Source organism: Barbus barbus (genome assembly GCF_936440315.1).
Source record: "Barbus barbus genome assembly, chromosome: 25".
Taxonomy (NCBI): Eukaryota; Metazoa; Chordata; class Actinopteri; order Cypriniformes; family Cyprinidae; genus Barbus; species Barbus barbus.
Genome location: NC_136753.1, coordinates 11,509,793 through 11,534,632, shown reverse-complemented (window position 1 = coordinate 11,534,632; position 24,840 = coordinate 11,509,793). Strand labels below are relative to the sequence as shown.

At 36.3% G+C, this 24,840-nt stretch overlaps 1 protein-coding gene across 2 annotated transcripts in view; it reads right to left on the bottom strand.

Moving 5' to 3' along the window:
- The window catches only part of nol11 (nucleolar protein 11), a 54,881-nt gene that overhangs the window by 25,156 nt on the left and 4,885 nt on the right, over positions 1-24,840 (bottom strand). For both annotated transcript variants that reach the window (XM_079378057.1, XM_079378058.1), the window contains exon 4: positions 1,739-1,887. In XM_079378057.1, the coding sequence (XP_079234183.1) occupies positions 1,739-1,887 (149 nt within the window). The remainder of the gene's footprint in view (positions 1-1,738; positions 1,888-24,840) is intronic.

Below are 24,840 nucleotides of genomic sequence, written 5' to 3'. Positions count from 1 at the left end.
ATGTTATAGTCAGAAGTAGTGTTGTCAAAAATATCGATATTTCGATAAATATCGATACTGAAATATCTGAACGGTACCAATAATAATTTCCCGAAGTATCGATACACCGATACTAGCCGAGCTGTCACTTTCACTTCTCTCCAAAGGCACGTGGACAAGCACCACACGTGACCGCACTCGTCTCCTTCGCTCTGGTTAAATAGCAAAAGTGAAGTGAATAGAAAGATGACTGCTCTGGTTGTTAAAGAACACAGCAGGAGCGCTATCTGTAGGGATCTATGATCTCCGCGATGCAGAGAACGCGCACGGAATCCAGTCATAAAAACGGAATTTACAGTTTAACGCGGAATGTCACGGAATTTGTCAAAGTTTGGATGAATTAATCAAAAGTAGGTCATTACACTTAAATCAAATCGCGGTATGGACTAGTATCTGTAAATATTAAGCTGCAAAAGTCGATTTAAATATGAATCCTGCATGTTCTGCATGTCTCTGTGTGAATGTGCTGCACGTGCGGTTGTGTTTACTAATGTGGCGCTCGCGGTGATTTCAGCGTCTGCCGTCTGTCAATGTCAAGCGTCTGTCAATGAGGACATAAATACATCAACGATATCTCCAGAACTGATCTGAAAGGCACTTTACGAGCATTTCACCATTTAATTTGAGTAAAACTAGCGTCATATCATACACACACAGAACTTTAAAAGTATTCACGGCAACCCGTCAAAATAAACGTTCGGTTTAACTATATTACTATTATTTAGTAGAATGTACATAATACTACTACTTACTACTACTGTTAATTTTTTTTAAGAAATAATCACAAAATATTTTAATTTTAATAGTAAATCCCCTTCATTTGCCAAAAATGTAAATGTTTAATTTTCATTAATTCAAATATAAATTAATTAAAATTGTTTTATGCCTTCATCTGATATCCAGTAAAGTTTAAACACACACAGAATTTCTGAGGGGGAAAACATTTCATAAGGCTACTGTAAGAATAAATAAAAATAGTTTGTATGCATTCAAATAGCCTAATAGACATGCTAAAACACAGAATTTGGTAACAATAAAACATAAGGTGAGAAAAAATAAAACATTTCATACGGCCCTAAACGTGTCATTTTTGTTACACTTTTAATAAATTAAATGTTAAATTGTATAATTTTCATGATTTTAATGAATTAGACATGCTTTTAGATTAATAGCATTTAATTTGACCATTAAAAAAATAAATAAAAAAAGAGTCCAGAAAAATTCAAACGGAAAAAAACGGAATCCAGAAAAATTTAAATGGAAAAAATTGAATGTAGAAAAAAATAAAACGGAATTTGGGGGAAAATAAAACGGATTTCATAGGGCCCTATATCTGGAAATATTTTGGTTATGAAGCAAATGAGAATATCAACAAATAGAACTTTGGATTTTAATTAGTACATGTATTAGTAAACGTTAGTTTCAATTAACATTTAACTAAGATTAATAAAAGATTAATAAATAAATCAACAAATGCAGTACCTCAATACATTTTTTTGTTCATGTAAAATATACCGCATGTTCTCGACTGGTTACATTTATCTTTAAATTAAAAAAAATTACCCCCTTAATATCGTGGCAGTTTTTTTCTCCGTGGTATCGAAAATGGTATCGAGTACCGATATTTTTCAAGGTATCGTATCGAAGTTAGAAATTCCAGTATCGTGACAACACTAGTCAGAAGTCTGTGATCTCTGACCTGATAATCTCGTCCTCTGCCAAAACATGCTCTATGGGCTGTTGTGGGGAAGCAAGCAGTAAGTCCAGGAATCTGACAGCCCCACAACAAAACAGCACCACCGGTTCAGAGTCAGTAGCTGACAGCACTCTGAGAACATCAGCTGAAACCTGAAAAAAGTCAGAAAAAAACATCTTAGATACTAAAGTTCAAATGTGACACTTGGTATTAATATCAGTTTCAGACAATTTATTTGAAATGGTATAATTGGAGTTAGGGGTGGGCGATATGGGAAAAATATCATATCACGATTTTTTATAGAAATATCACGATTCACGATTTTTATCACGATTCTTTGTTAGTTTTACTATTTTGGTTTTACAAGTTGTCTGAGCATTACAGCCAAACTAGAAAGACAAAGATGCACGGCAGATATTTAGGCCAAAGTGGGCGAAGATAAAAAATCTGTCATTATTTTCTTTTTCTTTTTAAAAAATAAGAACAAAGATACACATTACAAATACACATAATATACAAATAAAGCAAACAGTGCTTTATTTCCAGGTACAATAGGTGTATTTAGCAGAGCATTCAATGAAATTGAATGAACAAATATAAAAATAAAACACTAGATAGACTGATTCCTAAAGCAACTGTATTAAAGTTTTTCAGTCAAGAATAGTGAGTGATTTTTCTCTTTTGCGTTTTGTTGTTTTGTTAATGTTAAATGAATAGTTCCCCCACAAATTAATATTCTGTCATCTGTCTGTCAATTCTGTCATAATGTTGTATTTTTATATCATCATTTACTCAAAAGTTGTTTTAAACCGGAATGAGTTTCTTTCTTGTGCTGAACATTTATAAATGCTATTTTGAAGAAGGTGGAAAACCAAACAGTTGCTGGTCCTCAGTGACTTCCATAGGATTTTTCTTTCCTACTATCAAAGTCAATGTGGACCAGCAACTGTTTGGTTTTCCACTGAGTAAATAATGACAGAAATTAAATTTTAGGGTGAACTATCCCTTTAATGACAGTCGACAGCACGTTTAGTGTCCTGTCCCTTTAAGAGCTGCACGCATCTAATATACAGTACAGGCACGCATCCGTTTCTCTCTTAACTATTTACTTTCATTTTAGAGATAACCAACTCAGTCTGTATGTAAACCTTGTGCGTTTTGACAGTATTAGTGCAAAATATAACTTAGTTGAGTAATCAGGCGCTGTTAGACAGGCGTTTTAGTGCGCGTGCTTCAGGTGTATGCGCTCAGAACAAGCGCACGTCAGACCAGCGCGCGAATTAAACATTTAACCAGCAAGGCTTGTGTGCAAATAATGTACTTTTGCGATCGCGAATAAGTGCAGTGTCCTGTCAGAGTAACTCTACTGCTGTATGTCGTGCTGTACAGTATATAGAGACGGCGGCGCCAGAACTGTATTTGACAATGTGCGCCGGTAGCGCGATACTACGATATTTCTTAAAAAGCAGATCGTGGAGACATTTTTATCGTTCACGATCAAAAATCGTCATATCGCACACCCCTAATTGGAGTCCAAAATTTTTTGAAATAGTCCACTTCAACATTTGGGAGGTGTTAGTAAATGCAAGTAGCCACATGGATTTTGCAGTGAAAATGTCAAATCATATGCCTGATCAAACCAGCTCTTTCCAAGAACAAACTAGGGCTGCAACAACTGATCGATAAAATCGATTATTATCGATTATGAAAATCATCGACAACGATTCTCATTATCGATTAATCGGGTCTGCCCACAGTGCACGTCCAACTTCAGCTGGTTAGTCAAATTACGGCACTGAATAATGCATTTCTATGGACAAAATGCATCTAAAAATAGTGGAGGAAACAGAATGAGATTCTGCCGGAGAAGCACGTGATCCAAGCTGCCCAAAACATGATAATTCTTTATTTTAAGCTTTAAGTTAATGCATAAGAGTAATGGCTTGCCCTGTCAGGCGCTTTGACAGATGCGTGTGCGTCCTCAGCGCAAAAACGTTCAGTTTACGGTCATATCCTTATCTATAAATGCCACAAATTCACGCGAGCATTTCCATTTTTGCATAAAGGTCCGTCCTGACAGTCTGTGTTAAGTTTAAAATACCGAATGAGCGCCGGCGCGGCGGGCGCGCGCACGCGCGTCAGACGGACAGAACACAGTAGAGAGGGAGACAATTAATAGGCTTTTCAGCGCAAACATATCCATTGTGCTGAATTATCTGTTGTTGAAAGTTAATTTAAGGTTTAAAATAAATTAAAATATTTTATGAGAGTAGGAACTTTAAAGGGATAACAGCGTGTAATTGTCTGTCTGAATATAAACATGAGACGCTCCATAACGGCCTTTTACAGGATAAAGAAATGACGAGGTGACTGTGATCAAAGTAGTTCCTGCAGAACATTACTCTTACCTGTTGGTTAACACTGAGTTTGTGTTTTTATTCGTCTTTATTATTATCTTTATTATTTAAATTTTTAATAGAGGTTTAAACTATATTCAATTTTTACAATGCTTAACAAATTTATGTAAGTTTTTTAACAATGTGTTCATGTAAGGTTTGTGCCACTGCTGCTCTAAAGTAACAGTATTGGTGATAACCAAAATCATTTTTCGGCTTTCTGTACTGGTTAGTACTCCAATATGTGTAAGCTCTTTAGTAACAGTAGTAGGCTATTTTTAATGCTATAATATCATTATTGCTGTTATCTATGAAAGAAAACCAGAGCACTTATTTTTTTTTTTGTATTTTTTATTTGAGTATTTTTTTTTCGCGATACCCAATTGCAGTCAAAAAGTACATAAACAATGCCAGCAAGAATGCAAGCTGTTATGAGGACATTTTTTATTATTATGTCCAATAAATGACAATAACATTTTAAAATTTAAACAAATTTTTGACAAATTTCTAAAATATGTTTTCTCTTTATTATGATAAGTGGTCTAATAAATTAAGCACTGTATGTTTTCATAGCATTCAGTTGTCACGTTTGTTTGAAGGACATTGGGCAGAATGTTGAATAGTGTTTTTTTTTGGTCAATATTTTTTTTTAATCCGATTAATCGAAAGAATAATCGGCCAACTAATCGATTATCAAAATAATCGTTAGTTGCAGCCCTAGAACAAACAGATAACGGGGTCTAAAGGTACACCTCATTAGTCAAATAACGGCTCAACCAGAAGTCACTAAATTTGGCCAATTTAATTTAATTTATGAGGTCTCAAAAAATGCTATTTTCTGTGAATTTTCTAAGAACAACCACAAAAAGTTGACAAAAACAAAGAACTGTAGAGCCATCTGAATTAGATTCATAACTGACCAATACTGCAACATCGACTGAAACACTGAACTGATTAGAGCTGAACAGTGTTGATTTCATTGAATAATTTGTCATGATTTGTCAACTACATTTTTCACCAGTGAAAACAAGATAACGAAATAACTCTTTCTGAATGACAAATACAATGACAAAAATCTACTGACATTCATCAACAAATAAAAACGAGATTAAAATGTTAGAGAGGGACGTCTGGACAGATATCCAGTCAGAATGAATCTCGTGTTTGGAAACAAGGGTAGATACGCACATTTGAACTGTAGGCTAACTCTGGTCATAAGTTTGCATACACTTGCTGCACGTCTCAAAACAAATGTCAGTGCTTGGGAGTAAGAAAGTGCAGACATATGGATAAATTTGAAACGCGTGATGACATGAAAGAGCACAATGCGATTCACACAGCTGAATCCTGCAAAAAAGCACCTCTCAAACAGCGCACGATTACTGACAGTTCTACAGTTCTCTCGCGTCCCAGGGCCTGAGTTTCGGTTTTTAAACTGGGGGGGAACTCCCCCCTTACATGGGTCACATGGGGGGGATTTAAAGATTCTTGGGGGGGGGGGGGGGGGGGGGGATAAATTGACACATTGGGCTAAATTAATCATCTTCATTTATGTCTACAGTTTTTAATGTATCTTGGTTTTCAAATAATTATAACAAAATGTGTCATGCTCTCTTTCAAATTGACATTAAGAACTGTATTAAAACTATATATTAAGAATCACTGTATTTGTATATTCCAGTTTCAGTTCAATTTCTTTGTTTTTAAAAAAAAAACTTCATAAAATACATCATGCTCTCCTTCAAATTAACGTTAGGAACTCTGTTTAAACTATATATTAATGTATCTTCAGTGTCTTTCATGTTTCAGTTAAATTTTAGTCACTTTTTTTCCATTGCTTGTGACTTCTTTCCTCTGTCTCCTCCTCTTCATCTCTTTCCATTTGATGATGGCTTTCATTTTTGTGCCTTCTGAATAAAAAAAAAAGAAATGGCTCCTCTTTCTATAGCCAAATATTTTTGAACTCGTATTATTATTATTTCCTAACGTTTAAGCGTTGTGAAATAATCTAATCAGAGTGTTATTTTTGTTTTTATTTAAGAAAAAAAGCTCTCCCAAAGATTAAAAACCATTTGTGAATGATCTTTATTCCGACATAAATTAAATAACACAAGGACAAATATCATGCATACCAAGCTGTTGGCGTCTTCTCGCCGTTGAAACATGGGTCGTTGACGATCAGTGAACAGGAGTCTATTTTCTTATGTTCATTCATGTTAACTTTCGATAAAATGCGCATTTTAAGATAAGGAGATGATGATTTACTCGCGCTTCGCTGCTGCTGTGTTGAGTCGGCGGGCGCGCTCTATCCACTCACACACTATAAAGAGCAAAACAGCATTTGATGTTTGAATTTCGGGATTAAAATAATATAATTTGGAAGCCGATAACATCTTCACAAGCAACTCATTATGACTCAGAATATTAGAGCGCGTTACACAGCCTTATGTGTGAATCAGTGCGACGCGGGCCACGGAGAACACGCCGATGCTCTGCTACAGGACTCAATGACAGAGAAGGGCGGTGCAGCGCTGTTTTAAAAAAAAAGACATCGCGTCTGTAGATGTATTTAAATATATTTGTGCGGGAATTTCTCGCATTATAAAAGTTAAACTTGCGGGAATGGTTTAAATTATGCGCGATCCCCGCAATCCCGCGCCGAAATTCAAGCCTTGCGTCCTAAAGGAAAAATACACACAAAATTCTCAAATTGTCTGTTTTGACAAGTATTCACATAAACACATCCAGTTACGTCTTAAGTGAATGTAAACTGTTGGGAGAATTTTGGATGTGTGTACCAGTATATTGAATCCATGTGCATGTTTTAAAGGGACAACAGACCAATTTAGCTACTGTTGTCTGTGTCCTTATTGTTATTGAATCAACAAAATAAGAAAAAAATTAAAATAAAAAATAAAAACTCACTGCTCTTGAATGAATCACTTTAGTAGCCCTAATAAGAATTAATTCAAATTTTAATGTATACATGTGCCTGAAAGAATGAAGGATGTTGTATACAGGTTGTTAAAAAGAATGCATATTATATAAGCATTGTCCTCTTTTGAAATGCCAAATAAAATGCCAATGTTCTTGTTTCTTTATGAGAAGCAGTTTTAATTAATTTTGAGATAAAGACGTTGCGTGTCAAAGCAGTTAAATCGGTGTCTACATTGATTGTATGTTCAAATCATTTATATTACCAGATGTTTTCTTCATAATGCAGGCATGTGATCAGCTAGAGACAAAAAAGGAAAATAAGACCATGCCCCAAGTCACACCCCCAGCACTTATTATTAAAAATATATATTTTAGCACATTAAAAGATATATCTTATATTGTAATACATACTATTGTCCTGTAAAAAATAAAAATCAGCATTTAATAATCATGATAATATTATATATAATTTAATATATTATAATAAAGTACTATCATATATAATAGAAAAATATAGAATTGTTATTAAAGTACCTGCCAAAAGTTTGGAAACATTACAATTATTAATGATTTTGAAATAAATATCTTCTGCTCATCAAGGCTGAATTTATTTGATCAAAATAAAGTATAAAAAAACAAAAAACAAACACGCGATCAGTGTTTCCTCTGGATTTTTTCCAGCAGTGGAAACACTATTGCCTTAGTTTGCTCTATTTCAATGAAAATAGTTTCAAACAAAGTCCCAGCCAAGATGCTGCGCATCTCCATTCAAACACAGCGGTGTTTCGTTTATGAATGAAATGTGTTTTTAAGCGTATCTAGTGAGTCAATGATTCAATTACCCATTCATAAAGACAGTTACATACTTCATTCCTGAATGAATCAGCCACTTGAACAAATCAATTAAATTAATGATTCAGTAATCAAATCAGTGACATATCACCACCTACTGGCAGTTTTAGTTTCATTTTTAACATATCTTTTCTGTTATTTAAATCATTTAATATTTCTACATTCAAAATTGTATATTTAAAACATTAACTTCAACATGAATTTATGAATTTAATTGCACTTATGCAACCTCTGAGCCTCATTAAACATCTGAAAATACACCTACAAGCCACTTGTGTATTCTTCTGTGCCACCTCTGTAGTACAAATTTATTTCTTAAATACTGATTTCATTTGATTGGTATCTTATTCTACTTGTTTTTATTCTGTTGTTTAATTAGAAATGATAAAAAGCTTAAACTTTTTTTTTTTTTTTTTTAAATAAAAGATGAAATACTTTTAATAAAGTTAGAAAAATGCCATTAAAAAGGTAAAAACAAAATTCCCTGTAAATCACTTTGAGTCAAATATCACCTCGTAATGGGAAGGTTCATTTTTGATCAGAATTTGAGATTATTGATTTGAAGTAGGGGTGGGCGATATGGGAAAAATATCATATCACGATTTTTTTAGAAATATCACGATTCACGGTTTTATCACGATTCTTTGTCATGTTGGTTTTACAAGTTGTCTGAGCATTACAGCCAAACTAGAAAGACAAAGCCTTTCAAGGTAACAAAAAACTAAAAAAAAGACATGGCAGATATTTAGGCCAAAGTGGGCGAAGATAAAAATCTGTGTCATTATTTTATCTTTCTTATTAAAAAATAAGAACAAAGATACAAATTACAAATACACATAATATACAAATAAATCAAACAGTGCTTTATTTTCAGGTACAATAGGTGTATTTAGCAGAGCATTCAATGAAATTGAATGAACAAATATAAAAATAAAACACTAGATAGACTGATTCCTAAAGCAACTGTATTAAAGTTTTTCAGTCAAGAATGAGTGATTTTTCTCTTTGCGTTTTGTTGTTTTGTTAACGTTAAATGAATAGTTCCCCCCAAAATAAATATTCTGTCATCTGTCTGTCAATTCTGTCATAATGTTTTATTTTTATACCATCATTTACTCAAAAGTTGTTTTAAACCTGAATGAGTTTCTTTCTTCTGCTGAACATTTTGAAGAAGGTGGAAAACCAATCAGTTGCTGGTCCTCAGTGACTTCCATAGGATTGTTCTTTCCTGCTATCAAAGTCAAAGTGGACCAGCAACTGTTTGGTTACCCTCATTCTTCAAAATATCTTATTTTGGGTTCAGCACAAGAAATTAATAGAGGTTTGGGACAACATGTGAGTGAATAAATAATGACAGAAATTCAATTTTAGGGTGAACTATCCCTTTAATGACAGTCGACAGCATGTTTAGTGTCCTGTCCCTTTAAGAGCTGCACGCATCTAATATACAGGCACGCATCCGTTTCTCTCTTAACTATTTACTTTCATTTTAGAGATAACCAACTGAGTCTGTATGTAAACCTTGTGTGTTTTGACAGTATTAGCGCAAAAGATAATTTAGTTGAGTAATCAGGCGTTTAGACAGGCTTTTTAGTGCGCGTGCTTCAGGTGTATCCGCTCAGTAAAAGCGCACGTCAGACCAGCGCGTGAATTAAACATTTAACCAGCAAGGCTTGTGTGCAAATAATGTACTTTTGCGATCGTGAATAAGTGCAGTGTCCTGTCAGAGTAACTCTACAGCTGTATGTGGTGTTGTACAGTACATAGAGACGGAGGCGCCAGAACTGTATTTGGCATAATGTGTGCTGTAGCACGATACTACGATATTTCTTCAAAAGCAGATCGTGGAGACATTTTTATCGTCCACGATCAAAAATCGTCATATCGCACACCCCTAATTTGAAGCACAAGCGCTCCTAAAAAGAAAAGCAAGCGTAGAGCCCTTGTTTATTGAACTGTTGTATTAAATCAATAGGCCTATCACATTTGCAAACTCCCTTAATTTTTAAAAGCGGTCACTCTCCTTAGTTTATCGCAATATGTGGGCTCAGAAAATGGTCTTTAAGAGAGCACGCAAGCGAGTTTTGCCTCTGTCACCATCTCTGTTTGAAAACATGTAATTGCAGCTCTGTGTGGAATTATCTTCCGTACGTGGGGTTGTGTTCCGGCACATCTCCAGTGCGGATGAATTAATGTTTTGAGGAGTATGTGTGTCAGTCTGTCAGTCACCGCACCGGAGTGGATAATGTACCTAGGAATCACAGATTCTAGCCTAAATCTTCGAATATATGATCCAAATAAGAATTTTCACCGTATATTGCCATCTGAACAAGCAAGTAACAAGTCTGCCACGTTTGTTCTGAACAAATGAGGAAAAAAGCATTACAATAAATTGAGCTACCAATGGTAATTAAATCTAACGATCGGTTAGCTCATATCACATCTAACTAGGGCTGGGTATCGTTCAAAAATTTTCGATACCGATACCTTGAGTTCGATACCGGTTCCTGAACGATACTTTTTTCGATACCAGTTTTATGAAATCAGTTTTAATAAGATTACATTATCTCAAAAAACAATTTTTTTTAGCTTGTTGATATTTATACAGACTCAAAGCCTCATCTCCTGAGCCACTGCGCAAAGGAACAAAATATATCCAACACAATAAATAAATAATTTTAATAAAGTTCAAATTGTTTTCAGTTTGCACATCTGTTAGGCTACGTTTACATTAGTGCGTGTTCATTTTAAAACACATAGCTCAGACAGAATCATCATTTCTAGGTTGTTAAAGACTTCAAGAATTCATCCACTTTCATAAGTGGGTGTTTTATTTTCTTTCACAATATGTTTTATTGTTATTCAATTCTGGTGTAGTATGTCTAATTATTTGAATGCATAAAAACAACTTAGTTTATTTAAATTCATTCTTAAAATAGCCTTATGAATTTTTTTATTTTTCCTCAGAAATTCTGTGTTCTGTATCTGGTTTTTAAATGAAGACATAAAACATTAATTTAATTTCTTTTTTTTTTATCTAAAAAAAAAAGTTTTAATTTTAATAGTAGCAGCAGTATGTACTGTCTGCTGAACAATATTAATATATTTCTGCCGCAGTGTCTTCCAGCTTAAACCAAACTTTTATTTTGACGGGTTGCCTGGAATACCTTTACAGTTCTGTGTGTATATGATACGAGTTAGTTTTACTCGAATCAAACGGTAAAATGCTCATGAAGCGACTTTCAGAGCAGGTCTGGAGATGTTGTTCATGTCCTCATTTAGTGAGGCGTCAGACGCTGAAATGACCGCGAGCGTCACGCGTGCTTCAGTCTGTGTTTAGTAAACAAACCGCGCGATTTAAAGAGCGGACTGCTCCGTGCGCTTTAGAAACGCTCTCGCGGAGGTCAAACACTGATCAATCTGCGCGTCGCCGTTTCTAGTCAAACACACCTAGTGCTGCAGGATTATTGGCTCACTGACGGTGATGAGATTAACCCCTTAGGTATCGAAATTTGGTACCGAACGACAAGACGTTTTTCGATACTCGGTGGTATCGAGGCAATTCGGTCGGTGCCTAAAAAGTATCGAACTCGATACCCAGCCCTACATCTAACCATGCAAATTATTATTATTACTGTTATAATTTATTCTCAAATTATTAATGTTAACAATGAGTATAGTGTGTATATTTCAATTTCTGTACAGTCTAATCTAATTGTCATGCCATTCGAATTTCATATTAAGAAATTATTTTGACCCAAAAAGCAAACTATGCTACCTTTGAACTGGTTGTCTTTAAAATACAAATCTTGTGTAATCTGTAATCAGAAGCACATTTAAAACTGGAATATACTTTCATTTCATTCGCATGCGTTTCATAAACAATCCTTTCTGGATTTCAATCCGCCATCAAATGATACATTTAATTACTCTAGGTGCTGTGAGAAAAGACTATAAACGATCTGCCACCTGCAGGATCCTCACATGCTATAGCCTACTAGCTGGGACAACTTCTTTATGTTTACAGACGTGATGCAATGTGCCATGCTCAAATTTCCCCAAACCTACCTGTACCACTCAAATTAGAAAACATTATAAGCTAACCATTGTGAATCGGGCTAAAATAAGGTGATAGTTTTGAACATTGGCTTATGTTCTTGCTCAAACATTGATTTCGGATCATTTTTAACCCCCCCCCAAAAAAGTTACGGACTGCAGATTTAAATAAGCAAGACTCAAAAGCACATGCAAATGATACATTGCGTCGTCTGTCATCGCGTTATAAGCACTGAACCTGCAGGAATGAGTAGAATAATTATTTATAGCCGCAAACCCGCACCGAAATTCAAGTCCTGGGGCCTCATTTATAAACTGTGCGTACGCTCCGATTTGATCATAGAGTGTGCGTACGCTTAAATCCACGCCAACGTTCATATTTATAAAGATGGTCTTTGACATGGAAAAGTGCTTAGTGTCACGTCAGGGTCTGAGCAGACGTACGCACTTTTTATTGTAGGAGTATTGCAGGTTTTTTAAAATATAAGCTGTTCTTGCAGCTCGCTGCTCTAAACTATGATTGGTGATCTTTTATATGATATTAGGAGTCGTTTACAAGGCAGAGAGCTGAAACCAGTCAATTGCGTGCAAGCTCAAGATAATTTGCGATTCATAGATTTCACATCTGAAAGAGACGCATACGCGCGATTTCTGTTCGTATGTTCATTCTATGAATCGCACATATGCATATCATAGAAATGATCGTAAGATCAAATTTAGGATGGTTTCTGCGCAACATTTTATAAATGAGGCCCCTGCTCTGTGTTCTCTGATAATAACCCGACTGCAAATGTTGCAAGTGATGTCACCATGATGTTACTGAGAAGCTGCAGCCATGGCGGGGATGTTTTTTGGTGCGGAATTCAATAGGCCCTTTTCACAATGACGTCAGCTAACTTCCGCTTTATCGCAAAGCAGTGTATCAGTACTTCCGCTATACCTTTATACCGAAGACTTCTCGGGAGAATGTGGGAAAAACTTGAAATATGAAAGGCGTTGGTTAAGAGTTAAGACTAATAATGTTAATGTACTTACAGTCGGATTCTTTGTTTTTATTTACTATGGGAAAATGACATGGACACAAATCATATTTTTATATTAAATCTTTTTACTACATGGCAAATTTCACATCCATAAATGCAAGTGGTCTGAAAAGAAGCCCATTATCCAGTTCAAGAATAAAATGCTTAATGTTGAAACAATGCAAAAAGGACCGCCGCGTAGTGCTACAGAACTTGGACTTCTACAATTAACGTTACTTCAAATCCTTCATTCACTTTAACTACATGTAACTTATACCCTGTTTTTTTCTCTGTGTATTATTATTGATTAATATGATCGATTGTATTTTATTTAGGTTACAGGATATATGCAATGTGATGTTAAAAAACAACTGACGTGCGTTTCATATTTATTTACACAAATACTCGCATTTATTTTTTTAAAAAGTAAAAAAAAAAACAATTATGTAAACTTAATATATTTAATTTTTTTTTTTTTATTAAATTGTTATAAAAATAAAAGGGAACATTATAGACCCCATTTATTGATATTTAAATAGTACATACTTGTTATGTTGAACTATTCTTGTAAGTTACATACAGGCGCTGTATTAAGCAGGACATAATTTACTGAATGAAGGCTTTCCATTACCAAATGTCTAAAACGTTTGTTTATTTGACAAATATATCTAAGCATCTAACTGCAATAAAGACAGTAAACATTGTGCCAGAGTGGCGGGAATCAGAAAGTATGACTTCAGTGCTGCGTTTCGAACTCCTCCATCGACTTCAAACAGCAAATCTCGCCGATTGGTATTCGGTAAATTCGTTTGAGATGTCAAACGCCTCGCCTTGAATAAGGACGATGGTAGACAGCGGCAGTCGTCCTCTAACCATCCTTTTGGCAGATGTACAAGCGTCTGGGCGAACTCTATGCTGGTAGGGATAGCGCTTTCCTATACTGGCGGAAGTAAGATTACCCTGCTTCGCGTCAAAACGGAAGTTGTGTGACGTCATGTGAAAAGGGCCTATTGAAGCAACAACAAAATACAACGTAGAATATAGTGAGTGACGTAACATACGGCTAAGTATGTCACTCCCCCCACCTACAATCCCTGCCGGCCCGAGACTCGAACTCGCAACCTTTGGATTACGAGTCCAAATCTCTAACCATTAGGCCACGACTACCCCACCACGACTTCCGATATATAGAACTTTTATTAACAAAATATAATATATAAAAAAAATATATATATAAAATAACAAATAACTTGCAAAGTTTAAATAGGTATACAAAACTAAAAATCAGTAAAGAATGAGGAACAAATAATTATGAAACGTAGAACGTTTATTAGCAAAATGAATAAGAATGTTTGGAGGCACGGACGACATGCACCTTGATGCAAAATAATGAGAAAAAAAATACAGTTTAAAGTAAAAATCAGCAAATACTGTGGAACTAAATAAATGAGAAACGAATGTTTAAAAAAAACTTCCATTATCACATAATGACAGAAATCAACAGACTTTTCAAAATCTAAAATATTTTTAAAACGGGTGCTTTTACATTTCGTTTTGAAACTCTTCCGCCATTGTCTTGTCTTTTTCACTTCACTCTTCTTGTCAGTCAACTCCACACGTGATAAATTAAATCTGATCTGTGATGCGCGTCTGTCATTCGTTCGGTGCGCTGCATTGAGCACAGTTCAATTTTAATTGAGTGAGTTCAATTTTAATTGTAGTGTCCTCTAACTGAACAAAATTAATTTTATTACTATAAAAAAAATCAAAACAACAGTGGGGGACGGTGCCGCAGTGGGCAAGCAATGTAACTGGTGTTGCGGCTTAACACCGTCTATCACAGCAAACATAAAAATTTGCACGAATGTCTAATTAATACGAATTCGTACAACCTCACTCTTAAAAATTCATATGATTTTTGCTTAATCTTACAAGTTGCCAATTCGTACGAATTTGTACGAATGACCTACACCTAACCCCGCCCCTAAACTGACCTGTCACTGGGGTTTAGACAAATCGTATGAGTGAGGTCGTACGAATTTGCCACCTCGTACGAATTGCCCTGAGATAGTTGGAAATCTTACTCCTGCTGCACTGTGCGGCTGCTCTTTATGCATGGAGCAGAGCATACGTTTTGGAGCAGCACGGACCATGCACTGGCACAAATACGACCACGTAAAATTAACTTGCACATAACTATCGGCATCGGCCGATATCAGTCTGAATGATCGTATCGGTACAGAGAAATTTAGTATCGGTGCATCTCTCTTTTTTTTTTTTTGCGATTATCGTCAATTTGATTTCACAGATACTATTTAAACTAAACTGAGCTAGACAATGACGTCACTGAATTCAATAATGAAATGCCTTTAACTGAAAATTGTGTGTTTAATCTTATTATACATTACTGACACTATCCTCCAATTTTATACTGTTAAGTGCTTTGACAATCTGTATTGTTAAAAGCGCTATATAAACAAAGGTGACTTAATTAACATGCTCACAAATGTTTGTTTTTTTGTATTTTATTGAATCCGATACCCGCACCACAGATTAATCCTGCTGACTTTGTCTCTTCAAACTGTTTTCCTCTGAGAGCGCTGTACCAACATCAGATGTTCAACTACACGGATATTCTATAGTATAACAAGCTCCTTGACTACTGATTGCGTATATTCACATATTTAACGCGTTAAAATTTCTATATTAATCGCATGCGTTAACGCTGACAGCCCTAGTTTAAACTTTTTTATAATCTGTTCAATAGGACATGTAAACCCTTGATTGGACTGAGAACTGAAACTAGAAAGTTCTGCACATGTGCAACGATAATAGATATGTACAAAAGATCAAATCCGACTGGAAGCTTGTGACATAAACATACACATCAACTGGATCACTTTATTTACCATTCAAACGCCCGGCGCAATGCGACGCCAAGCGTGACGCAAGCTTTTTTGCTAGCTTCAGCTAGGGCTGGGCAGTATATCGAGTTTGTACGATATATCGATATCATTTTTTATAAGCGATACGGTATGAAGAAATACCATAGAAAATCTTTGGAGGGAGCTGAAACTCCGTGTTGCTCAGCAACAGCCCCGAAACCTGACAGATCTAGAGAAGATCTGTATGGAGGAGTGGGCCAAAATCCCTCCTGCAGTGTGTGCAAACCTGGTGAAGAACTACAGGAACCGTTTGACCTCTGTAATGGTTAACAAAGGCTTCTGTACCAAATATAAAAAAATTTTGACTCAAGTGATCAAATACTTATTTGACACAGTAATTCACAAATAAATTGTTAAAAAATCATACAATGTTATTTCCGGATTTTTATTTTTAGATTCTGACTCTCACAGTGGAAATGCACCTATGCTGAAAATTGTAGACTCCTCCATGATTTCTAAGTAAGAGAACTTGCAAAATCACAGGGTGATCAAATACTTATTGACCTCACTGTATACACATATATATACACATATACATATATACATACATACATACACACACACACACACACATACATACATAGTTAGTTCAGTGATGCTCGAATGACTAACAGGATACTTTTTCTGGTGATATTTCACCTACGTGTTCTAGACAGGCTTTGAGTCAGTGCAGTTTCATTGTTTCGCCACACAGTGGCATAAGGGACTGTCTTTGAGTGGGTCTTAAACCGTTCATTCAACTACACGTTCAAAAACGCAGATTCATTCGAGATATGTAATGAAACATGCTGTTGAAATCTTTTTAACTTTGAGCGCCACTTTTAAAGGCTCAGCTGACCAGCAGAGCGTCGATGTTAAGACAGATTTCGCTTTCCTTGGACATGACAACCTGTTTTCACAAACATACATGACCCAGCCTGAAGGACAGACGCAAGTAATCGCACGCGCCCAGTCGATCTCTCTCATTTGCTGTCCGTTTAGGCTTGTTAAGTGCAAATTTACTGAGCCTCTGTACAAATCAGCATGGTACACATTATCATTATTAATATTCAGTACATATGCACGAAGTATAAAACAAGAAGGGCGTAACCTTACGAAAAAAAAAGAAATAGCGGTTGCTGCGGTTGTTGCATTCCTCTGCAGTTATGTGCGTCAATAGCGCGGTATTGCGGTTATCACGACAGCCCTAAATGGGGTAATCAAAATAACCTTTTTACTCAATTAGTCTGTCCTTTTTTATTATTTTCATTTTTAGTTTAGTAAATTTAACTTCTGCTTTAAAAACATAATTTTTGTTTTTAGATTGCAATGTTACAATGTTAGAATATAATGTGATTTTAACCCTTTTTTGCACATAATATATGCCTACATGCTTACATTCACTTTGTTTAATCCAAATACAAGATTCTAGGGGTGTAAGAAAATATCGATACACACGAGTATCGCGATATTTTGTTTGGCGATACTGTATCGATTCTCCAAAACGGAATATCGATATAAAAAAAAAAAAAAAAAAAAAATCATACAAGATTCATGGCAGTTGTTTCATTTTGAGTTCATATCCTGACCGCTTGTCTTCATATCTGAACTTAAACAGTGACAGGTGTTACGTCCCAAGACATAATTATTTATATTTGTGCAGAATTTGATATTGCTACTGCTACAGTTTGTATTTTTGGCAGTGTTTTGTTTTTTGCTCTCTCTCTCTCTTCCCTCTACTCCATGTAGGGATGCGCGGTATACCGAAACTGGAAAAATACCGGTATATATTATATTTCAAACGGTACGATATCATAATTTTGCTCAATTCGGTATTTCATACGCTGCGGTTGCAAAATGCACCTGTAGGTGGCAGTGCTTCCCAAATTGCTGCGCAACTGGTAAATGTGACAACAGAACAACGCGATGGATCAAACTAGTGTTGTCAAAATTATCGATATTTCGATAAATATCGATACTGAAATATCTGAACGGTACCAATATTAATTTCCCGAAGTATCGATACACCGATACTAGCCGAGCTGTCACTTTCACTTCTCTCCAAAGGCGCGTGGACAAGCCCCACACGTGACCGCACTCGTCTCCTTCGCTCTGGTTAAATAGCAAAAGTGAAGTGAATAGAAAGATGACTGCTCTGGTTGTTAAAGAACACAGCAGGAGCGCTATCTGTAGGGATCTATGATCTCCGCGATGCAGAGAACGCGCACGGAATCCAGTCATAAACACGGAATTTACAGTTTAACGCGGAATGTCACGGAATTTGTCAAAGTTTGGATGAATTCATCAAAAGTAGGTCATTACACTTAAATCAAATCGCGATATGGACTAGTATCTGTAAATATTAAGCTGCAGAAGTGGATTTAAATATGAATCCTGCATGTTCTGCATGTCTCTGTGTGAATGTGCTGCACCTGCGGTTTTGTTTACTAATGTGGCGCTCGCGGTGATTTCAGCGTCTGCCGTCTCAATGAGGACATAAATACATCAACAATATCTCCAGAACTGATCTGAAAGGCACTTTACGAGCATTTTACCATTTAATTTGAGTAAAACTAGCGTCATATCATACACACACAGAACTTTAGAAGTATTCACGGCAACACGTCAAAATAAAAGTTCGGTTTAACTTAGCCTATTAAAGACCGTGTGCCAGAAATAGGCTATATTACTATTATTTAGTAGAATGTACATAATACTGCTACTTACTACTGCTGTTAATTTTTTTTAAAGAAATAATCACAAAATATTTTAATTTTAATAGTAAATCCCCTTCATTTGCCAAAAATGTAAATGTTTAATTTTCATGAATTCAAATATAAATTAATTAAAATTGTTTTATGCCTTCATCTGAGTGACCAGCAGAGTGACCACACACAAAAAAATAAAAATTTTCCCCAATCAGAAGCCCTGGATGAACAGAGAGGTTCGCCTCCTGCTCAAAGCAAGAGATGCAGCCTTCAGGTCTGGAGACCAGGAGGCTTACAGCTCAGCCAGAGCCAACCTGAGGAAGGGTATCTGCCAGGCCAAACTCACACACAAACAGAAGATTGAAGATCACTTCAATTCTTCAGACCCCCGGCGTATGTGGCAAGGCATACAATCTATCACAGATTACAAACCACCTAACTCTGTGCCCCCCTCCAGCTCTGCTTCCCTCTCAGACGAGCTCAACCACTTTTATGCTCGTTTTGATCAAAATAATAAGGAGATCTCACTCAAAGCTGAGCATCAACCCAGTGAACTGCCTCTCATACTCTCCACATCAGATGTCTACTCCACTCTGCGTAAGGTGAATGCACAGAAGGCAGCTGGCCCTGACGGAATACCTGGTCGTGTGCTTAAAGCCTGTGCGGAGCAGCTAGCTGAGGTCTTCACGGACATTTTCAATCTGTCCCTGGCCCAAACATCTGTCCCCACTATCTTCAAAACCTCCACCATCGTACCAGTACCGAAACACTCCACTGCCTCGGTCCCTAACGACTTCCGTCCTGTTGCACTCACCCCCATCATTGCCAAGTGTTTTGAGAAACTGGTTGCATCCCACTTAAAATCCTGTCTCCCTGCTACACTGGACCCATTCCAATTTGCCTATCGCCACAATAGGTCAACAGAGGACGCCATCTCAACAGCACTTCACTCTGCCCTCACCCACCTGGACAGTCAAAACACACATGTGAGAATGCTGTTCATAGATTTCAGTTCTGCATTCAATACTGTAATCCCCTCCAAGCTGATCTCCAAGCTCAGCCAGCTTGGAATCAGCACACCCATCTGCAATTGGATTCTAGATTTTCTGACTAACAGACCTCAGTCTGTTAAGTTAGATAACCTCTCCTCCTCCATCATCACCCTGAACACCGGCGTGCCACAGGGCTGCGTACTGAGCCCTCTCCTGTACTCCCTCTTCACCCATGACTGTGTTCCTGTTTATAGCTCCAACACCATAATCAAATTTGCAGATGACACCACGGTGGTAGGTCTGATCAAGGATGACGATGAATCAGCCTACAGGGATGAGGTGCAGCACCTGGCTGTGTGGTGTGCCTCCAACAATCTAGAACTAAACACCCAGAAGACAAAGGAGATCATTGTGGACTTCAGGCGGACTAGGAGTCATGCACACACACCCATCTACATCAACGGAGCTGTAGTGGAGCGTGTGTCGAGTTTCAAGTTCCTTGGCATCCACATCTCTGATGACCTCACCTGGTCCCATAACACCTCCACTCTGGTCAAAAAGGCACAGCAGCGCCTTTACTTCTTAAGGAGCCTTAAGAAAGTTCACCTGAATCCCAGGATCCTTGTGGAATTCTACCGCTGTACCATTGAGAGCATACTCACGAACTGCATCTCAGTATGGTACAGCAATTGCTCCGCATCTGACCGCAAAGCACTCCAGCGGGTGGTGAAAACTGCTCAACGGATCACCGGCACCCAGTTAACTTCCATTGAGAACATTTATCATAAGCGCTGTCTGGGCAGGGCAAGAAACATCATCAAGGATGCCTCTCACCCTAACCATGGACTTTTCACCCTCCTTCCATCCGGCAGGCGTTACAGGTGCCTACGCTCTCGCACTAGTAGGCTCAGGAAGAGCTTCTTCCCCGAGGCTGTGACACTTCTGAACGCCACACCACTAATCTAACTCCTGCACCTGCTTATTACTGCACTGGTCACAGTACTTTACACACATGCATTTGCACTATTCATATTTTGCACAGACTGCACATTGTCAAAGTTATTACAATATAAACTGTCTAAAGTTGTTACTGTACAAAGCCCAGTAAACTATTTCTATAATATTGCACTACTGTTATTTTGCATAGAATACATTGTTCTATCAATACTTGCACACACTCATCCAGCTGTATTTATTTATTTATTACCACTGTTCTCACGTTTCTGCTGTTCATAATATGTATATATAATCCCACATTGCTCTGTTCATAATGTACATACAATCCCTACATTGCATTCCTATTTATATTCTGTATATACTCTGCTCAATACTGTATATAGCAATTCCACTGTACATTCTGTAAATCATTTACTTCATTTACTCTGCACTTATATGTATATAAAACACTATATTCTTGCACTTCTGGTTAGATGCTAACTGCATTTCATTAGCTCTGTACTTGTACTCTGCATAAATGACAATAAAGTTGAATCTAATCTAATCTAATCTGATATCCAGTAAAATTTAAATACACAACACAGAATTTCTGAGGGGAAAAAACATTTCATAAGGCTACTGTAAGAATAAATAAAAATTGTTTGTATGCATTCAAATAGCCTAATAGACATGCTAAAACACAGAATTTGGTAACAATAAAACATAAGGTGAGAAAAAAATAAAACATTTCATACGGCCCTAAACGTGTCATTTTTGTTACACTTTTAATAAATTAAATGTTAAATTGTATAATTTTCATGATTTTAATGAATTAGACATGCTTTTAGATTAATAGCATTTAATTTGACCATTAAAAGAAAAAGTCCAGAAAAATTCAAACGGAAAAAGACGGAATCCAGAAAAATTAAAATGGAAAAAATTGAATGTAGAAAAAAATAAAACGGAATTTGGGGAAAAATAAAACGGATTTCATAGGGCCCTATATCTGGAAATATTTTGGTTATGAAGCAAATGAGAATATCAACAAATAGAACTTTGGATTTTAATTAGTACATGTATTAGTAAACGTTAGTTTCAATTAACATTTAACAGATTAATAAAAGATTAATAAATAAATCAACAAATGCAGTACCTCAAGACATTTTTTTGTTCATGTAAAATATACCGCATGTTCTCGACTTGTTACATTTATCTTTAAATTAAAAAAATTACCCCCTTAATATTGTGGCAGTTTTTTTCACCGTGGTATCGAAAATGGTATCGAGTATCGATATTTTTCAAGGTATCATATCGAAGTTAGAAATTCCAGTATCGTGACAACACTAGATCAAACAGATGAAACTCAGCGCACCCAAAATTAATAATGAGAACAGTAGAAGTGAAATATGGCATTACTTTGGATGAAAAAACAGATGACAAAGGTGAAGGAACTGTCCTTACTGCACCTGTATGCAAGCGTTGCTATAGGCCTAAATTATGTTGCCACAGGAACACATCAAATCTTTTTAAGCATTTGTCGCTTGCTCATCCTGATCTTTTCAAAGAATTAAGAGATCGACAGGTGAGTGCATCATTCATAAATTCAGATTTGATTTGACCTTTTATTTATATCTGATCAACGCACATTCACATGTAATACAGTAAGCGCAAATGTGCATGTGAGACACGCTAGAATCAATGAAGTTTTGGTCACGTAATACATGCACTTGCATTTCATACAATCAAATTTTGGTCACACTTTATATTAGGTGGCCTTAACTACTATGTACTTACATTAAAAAATAAGTACAATGTAATTACTGTGTTCATACTGTATTGCAAAACACTATTGCTGCTATTGAGGTGGGATACGGGTAAGGTTAGGGACAGGTTTGGTGGTATGGGTAGGTTTAAGGGTAGGTTAAGGTGTAAGGGGTGGGTCAACAGTGTAATTATAAATGTAATTACAGAAATTAATTACAGATATAATTACATATAGGTATGTTTAACAATATAAGTACAATGTAAAAGCATGTATGTACACAATAAGTGCATTGTACCAAATGATTAATTTAAATGTAAGTGCATAGTAGTTAAGGCCACCTAATATAAAGTGGGACCCAAATTTTAATTGGATATGAATTGAGCAAGAGTTTTGCTATATTAATTTTAGTATCAATGATATGAAGGGAATGTTTCTGATGCGCTGCCGCATCAGAAGCAAGTGAGAGAGTGAGATTTATATTTAATGCTTTTTCTTTGGTTGAGTCTGAAATCTGAAAACAATCTGGGAGAGAGAAATAACATGATTTTGAATATTACTTTGACTGTTAGAATAACACTTTACAATAAAGCAACATTTGTTGCATCAATTGCGCAACTTCAGTGCTATTTTTTTTCTTCAAACTTCTTCAAAATTAAACCTATGTTTCCGGTAGTTTTTTTTTTAAGAGACATTTAGTTTGCACTGTGTTTGCACTGAAAATATAAGATTTGAATATATTTTCATCTTATTACTTCAGTTAGCCTATTTTTTTTTTCTCAAACATCAAAATGTAACCTATGTTCCCTTTAGGTTTTTTTGTTACAGTTTGATACAAAGGTATTAACATATGAATCTGTTTTTATTATTATTATTAATAATTTTTTTTTAATTCACTCATCTTTTGAGGCTGGTTATTTGTCACCTATGGTATCGATACCGAAGTACTACATTCTGGTACCGTACCGAAGACAAAATTATGGTATCGAGCCATCCCTAACTCCATGCAAAGCTTAATGAAGATCAGCTGGTCCTAATTGTCATCAACTACTGGCTAGCTCTGATTGGCTGCTGCAGGGAGAGCTTGTGGATAAAGCTGGAGACTCGCTGTGAAGATGGCTCTTTTCTTTTCTTGCCTTCGCTGCCTCGCGAGACGGTTTTCTCCTGTCCCAGACAGTACCATGTGTGCTAATAGTTGATCTGTTGACTTTCAGGTTGTTAGTGTACAACTTATTTACTTTTGAATCTTGGAAGAGACGTTGCTGCTCTGTTTTCCTCACGTTATTCAACTTCAGATTTAAGCCCAAGCTTTTGTCATTTTTGGAGCAGTAGGGAGGTGGATGCCTTTTGTTTAAAATCCATGTTTTCTCCTGTTTTTGGTTAGAAAGGGAGTAAGGTAAGACTTCTGTTGTTTGCTTTTCACTTTGTTTTGTGAGTTTAGAAAGTACTCTCCCCTAAGTTAGAGCTTTTATGTTTTGTTATTTTGGCCTGGTCCCCTACCGAAGCTTTATTTGCTCCCCTTTTTGTACTTTATTTGAGCTTGTCAAATAAGCCACTTTTTTTTGTGTAACAAAAATCTGCGTGATTTTTGTGGAGTGCTGGGACAGGAGAGAGGAGTTCCTGGTTGGCTGTTAAGAGTTTTATTTACTTTTTTTCTCTGTGGTTGCGTTTATAAATTTCCTTGTTACCCTTCCTGACCCTAGACCAAGGAAGGCACGTAACACAGGAAATACTAGCATCAGGGCACTCCACTAATTTTAACGTTAATATAGTTCGCAGCCAGTAATGGAGGACAAAAGAATTGTTCCAGTTCTCGCTTCGATATACAAAGCTGAAGTGTGGCGCCATTTGGGATTTTATGGTAATGTCCGCCCCAGGACCGCGGTGCGAGCGCAACCTCGGTTCTGCTGCTTGCCACGTTCTGTGTTGAAGAGCCTTTGCACAGGGCGCGGCGGGCGATAGAGTCACCGTGCAGCTGCAGCTTCTCTCGTAATTAGGGGGCGTTTTGTGCAGTTGGGGCAGTGCTCGCGTCGCGGTCTCGGCGATTCCACGCGGTACATAAATACAAACTGAAAAACCTGTGAAATCCAAGTTGAAAAGTTCTGAGAATGTTCAACATCTGTATTTATTTGATTGTTTTACAATTGTTTTGTTTTCTTTAGGAATCCTGCAAGCACTTTATTTTTCATTGATATTAAGCAGATGTAATTTTGTTCAGATCAAATGTTATGACATTGCATGTCACAATTGTAAACTTAAACTGTGAACCTTTAAAGTAGAGTCTATAAATATATATTTTTCTTTTTATAAAATATATTTTATACATGCATTTAACTGAAGAATCATGTAAGCACTTGAATATTTCCCCCTTTACTCGTACTGCACAAAAAGTGGTTCAATAATGTTGAATGTTATAGGGACTGATTATTGCTAATGCAGATCCCAGTGTGTTCTGCAGTTTGTTTTGGTTAAACTATTTATTTATTTTTTGCTAAGGTTTGCATATGTGGGGTGTGTTTA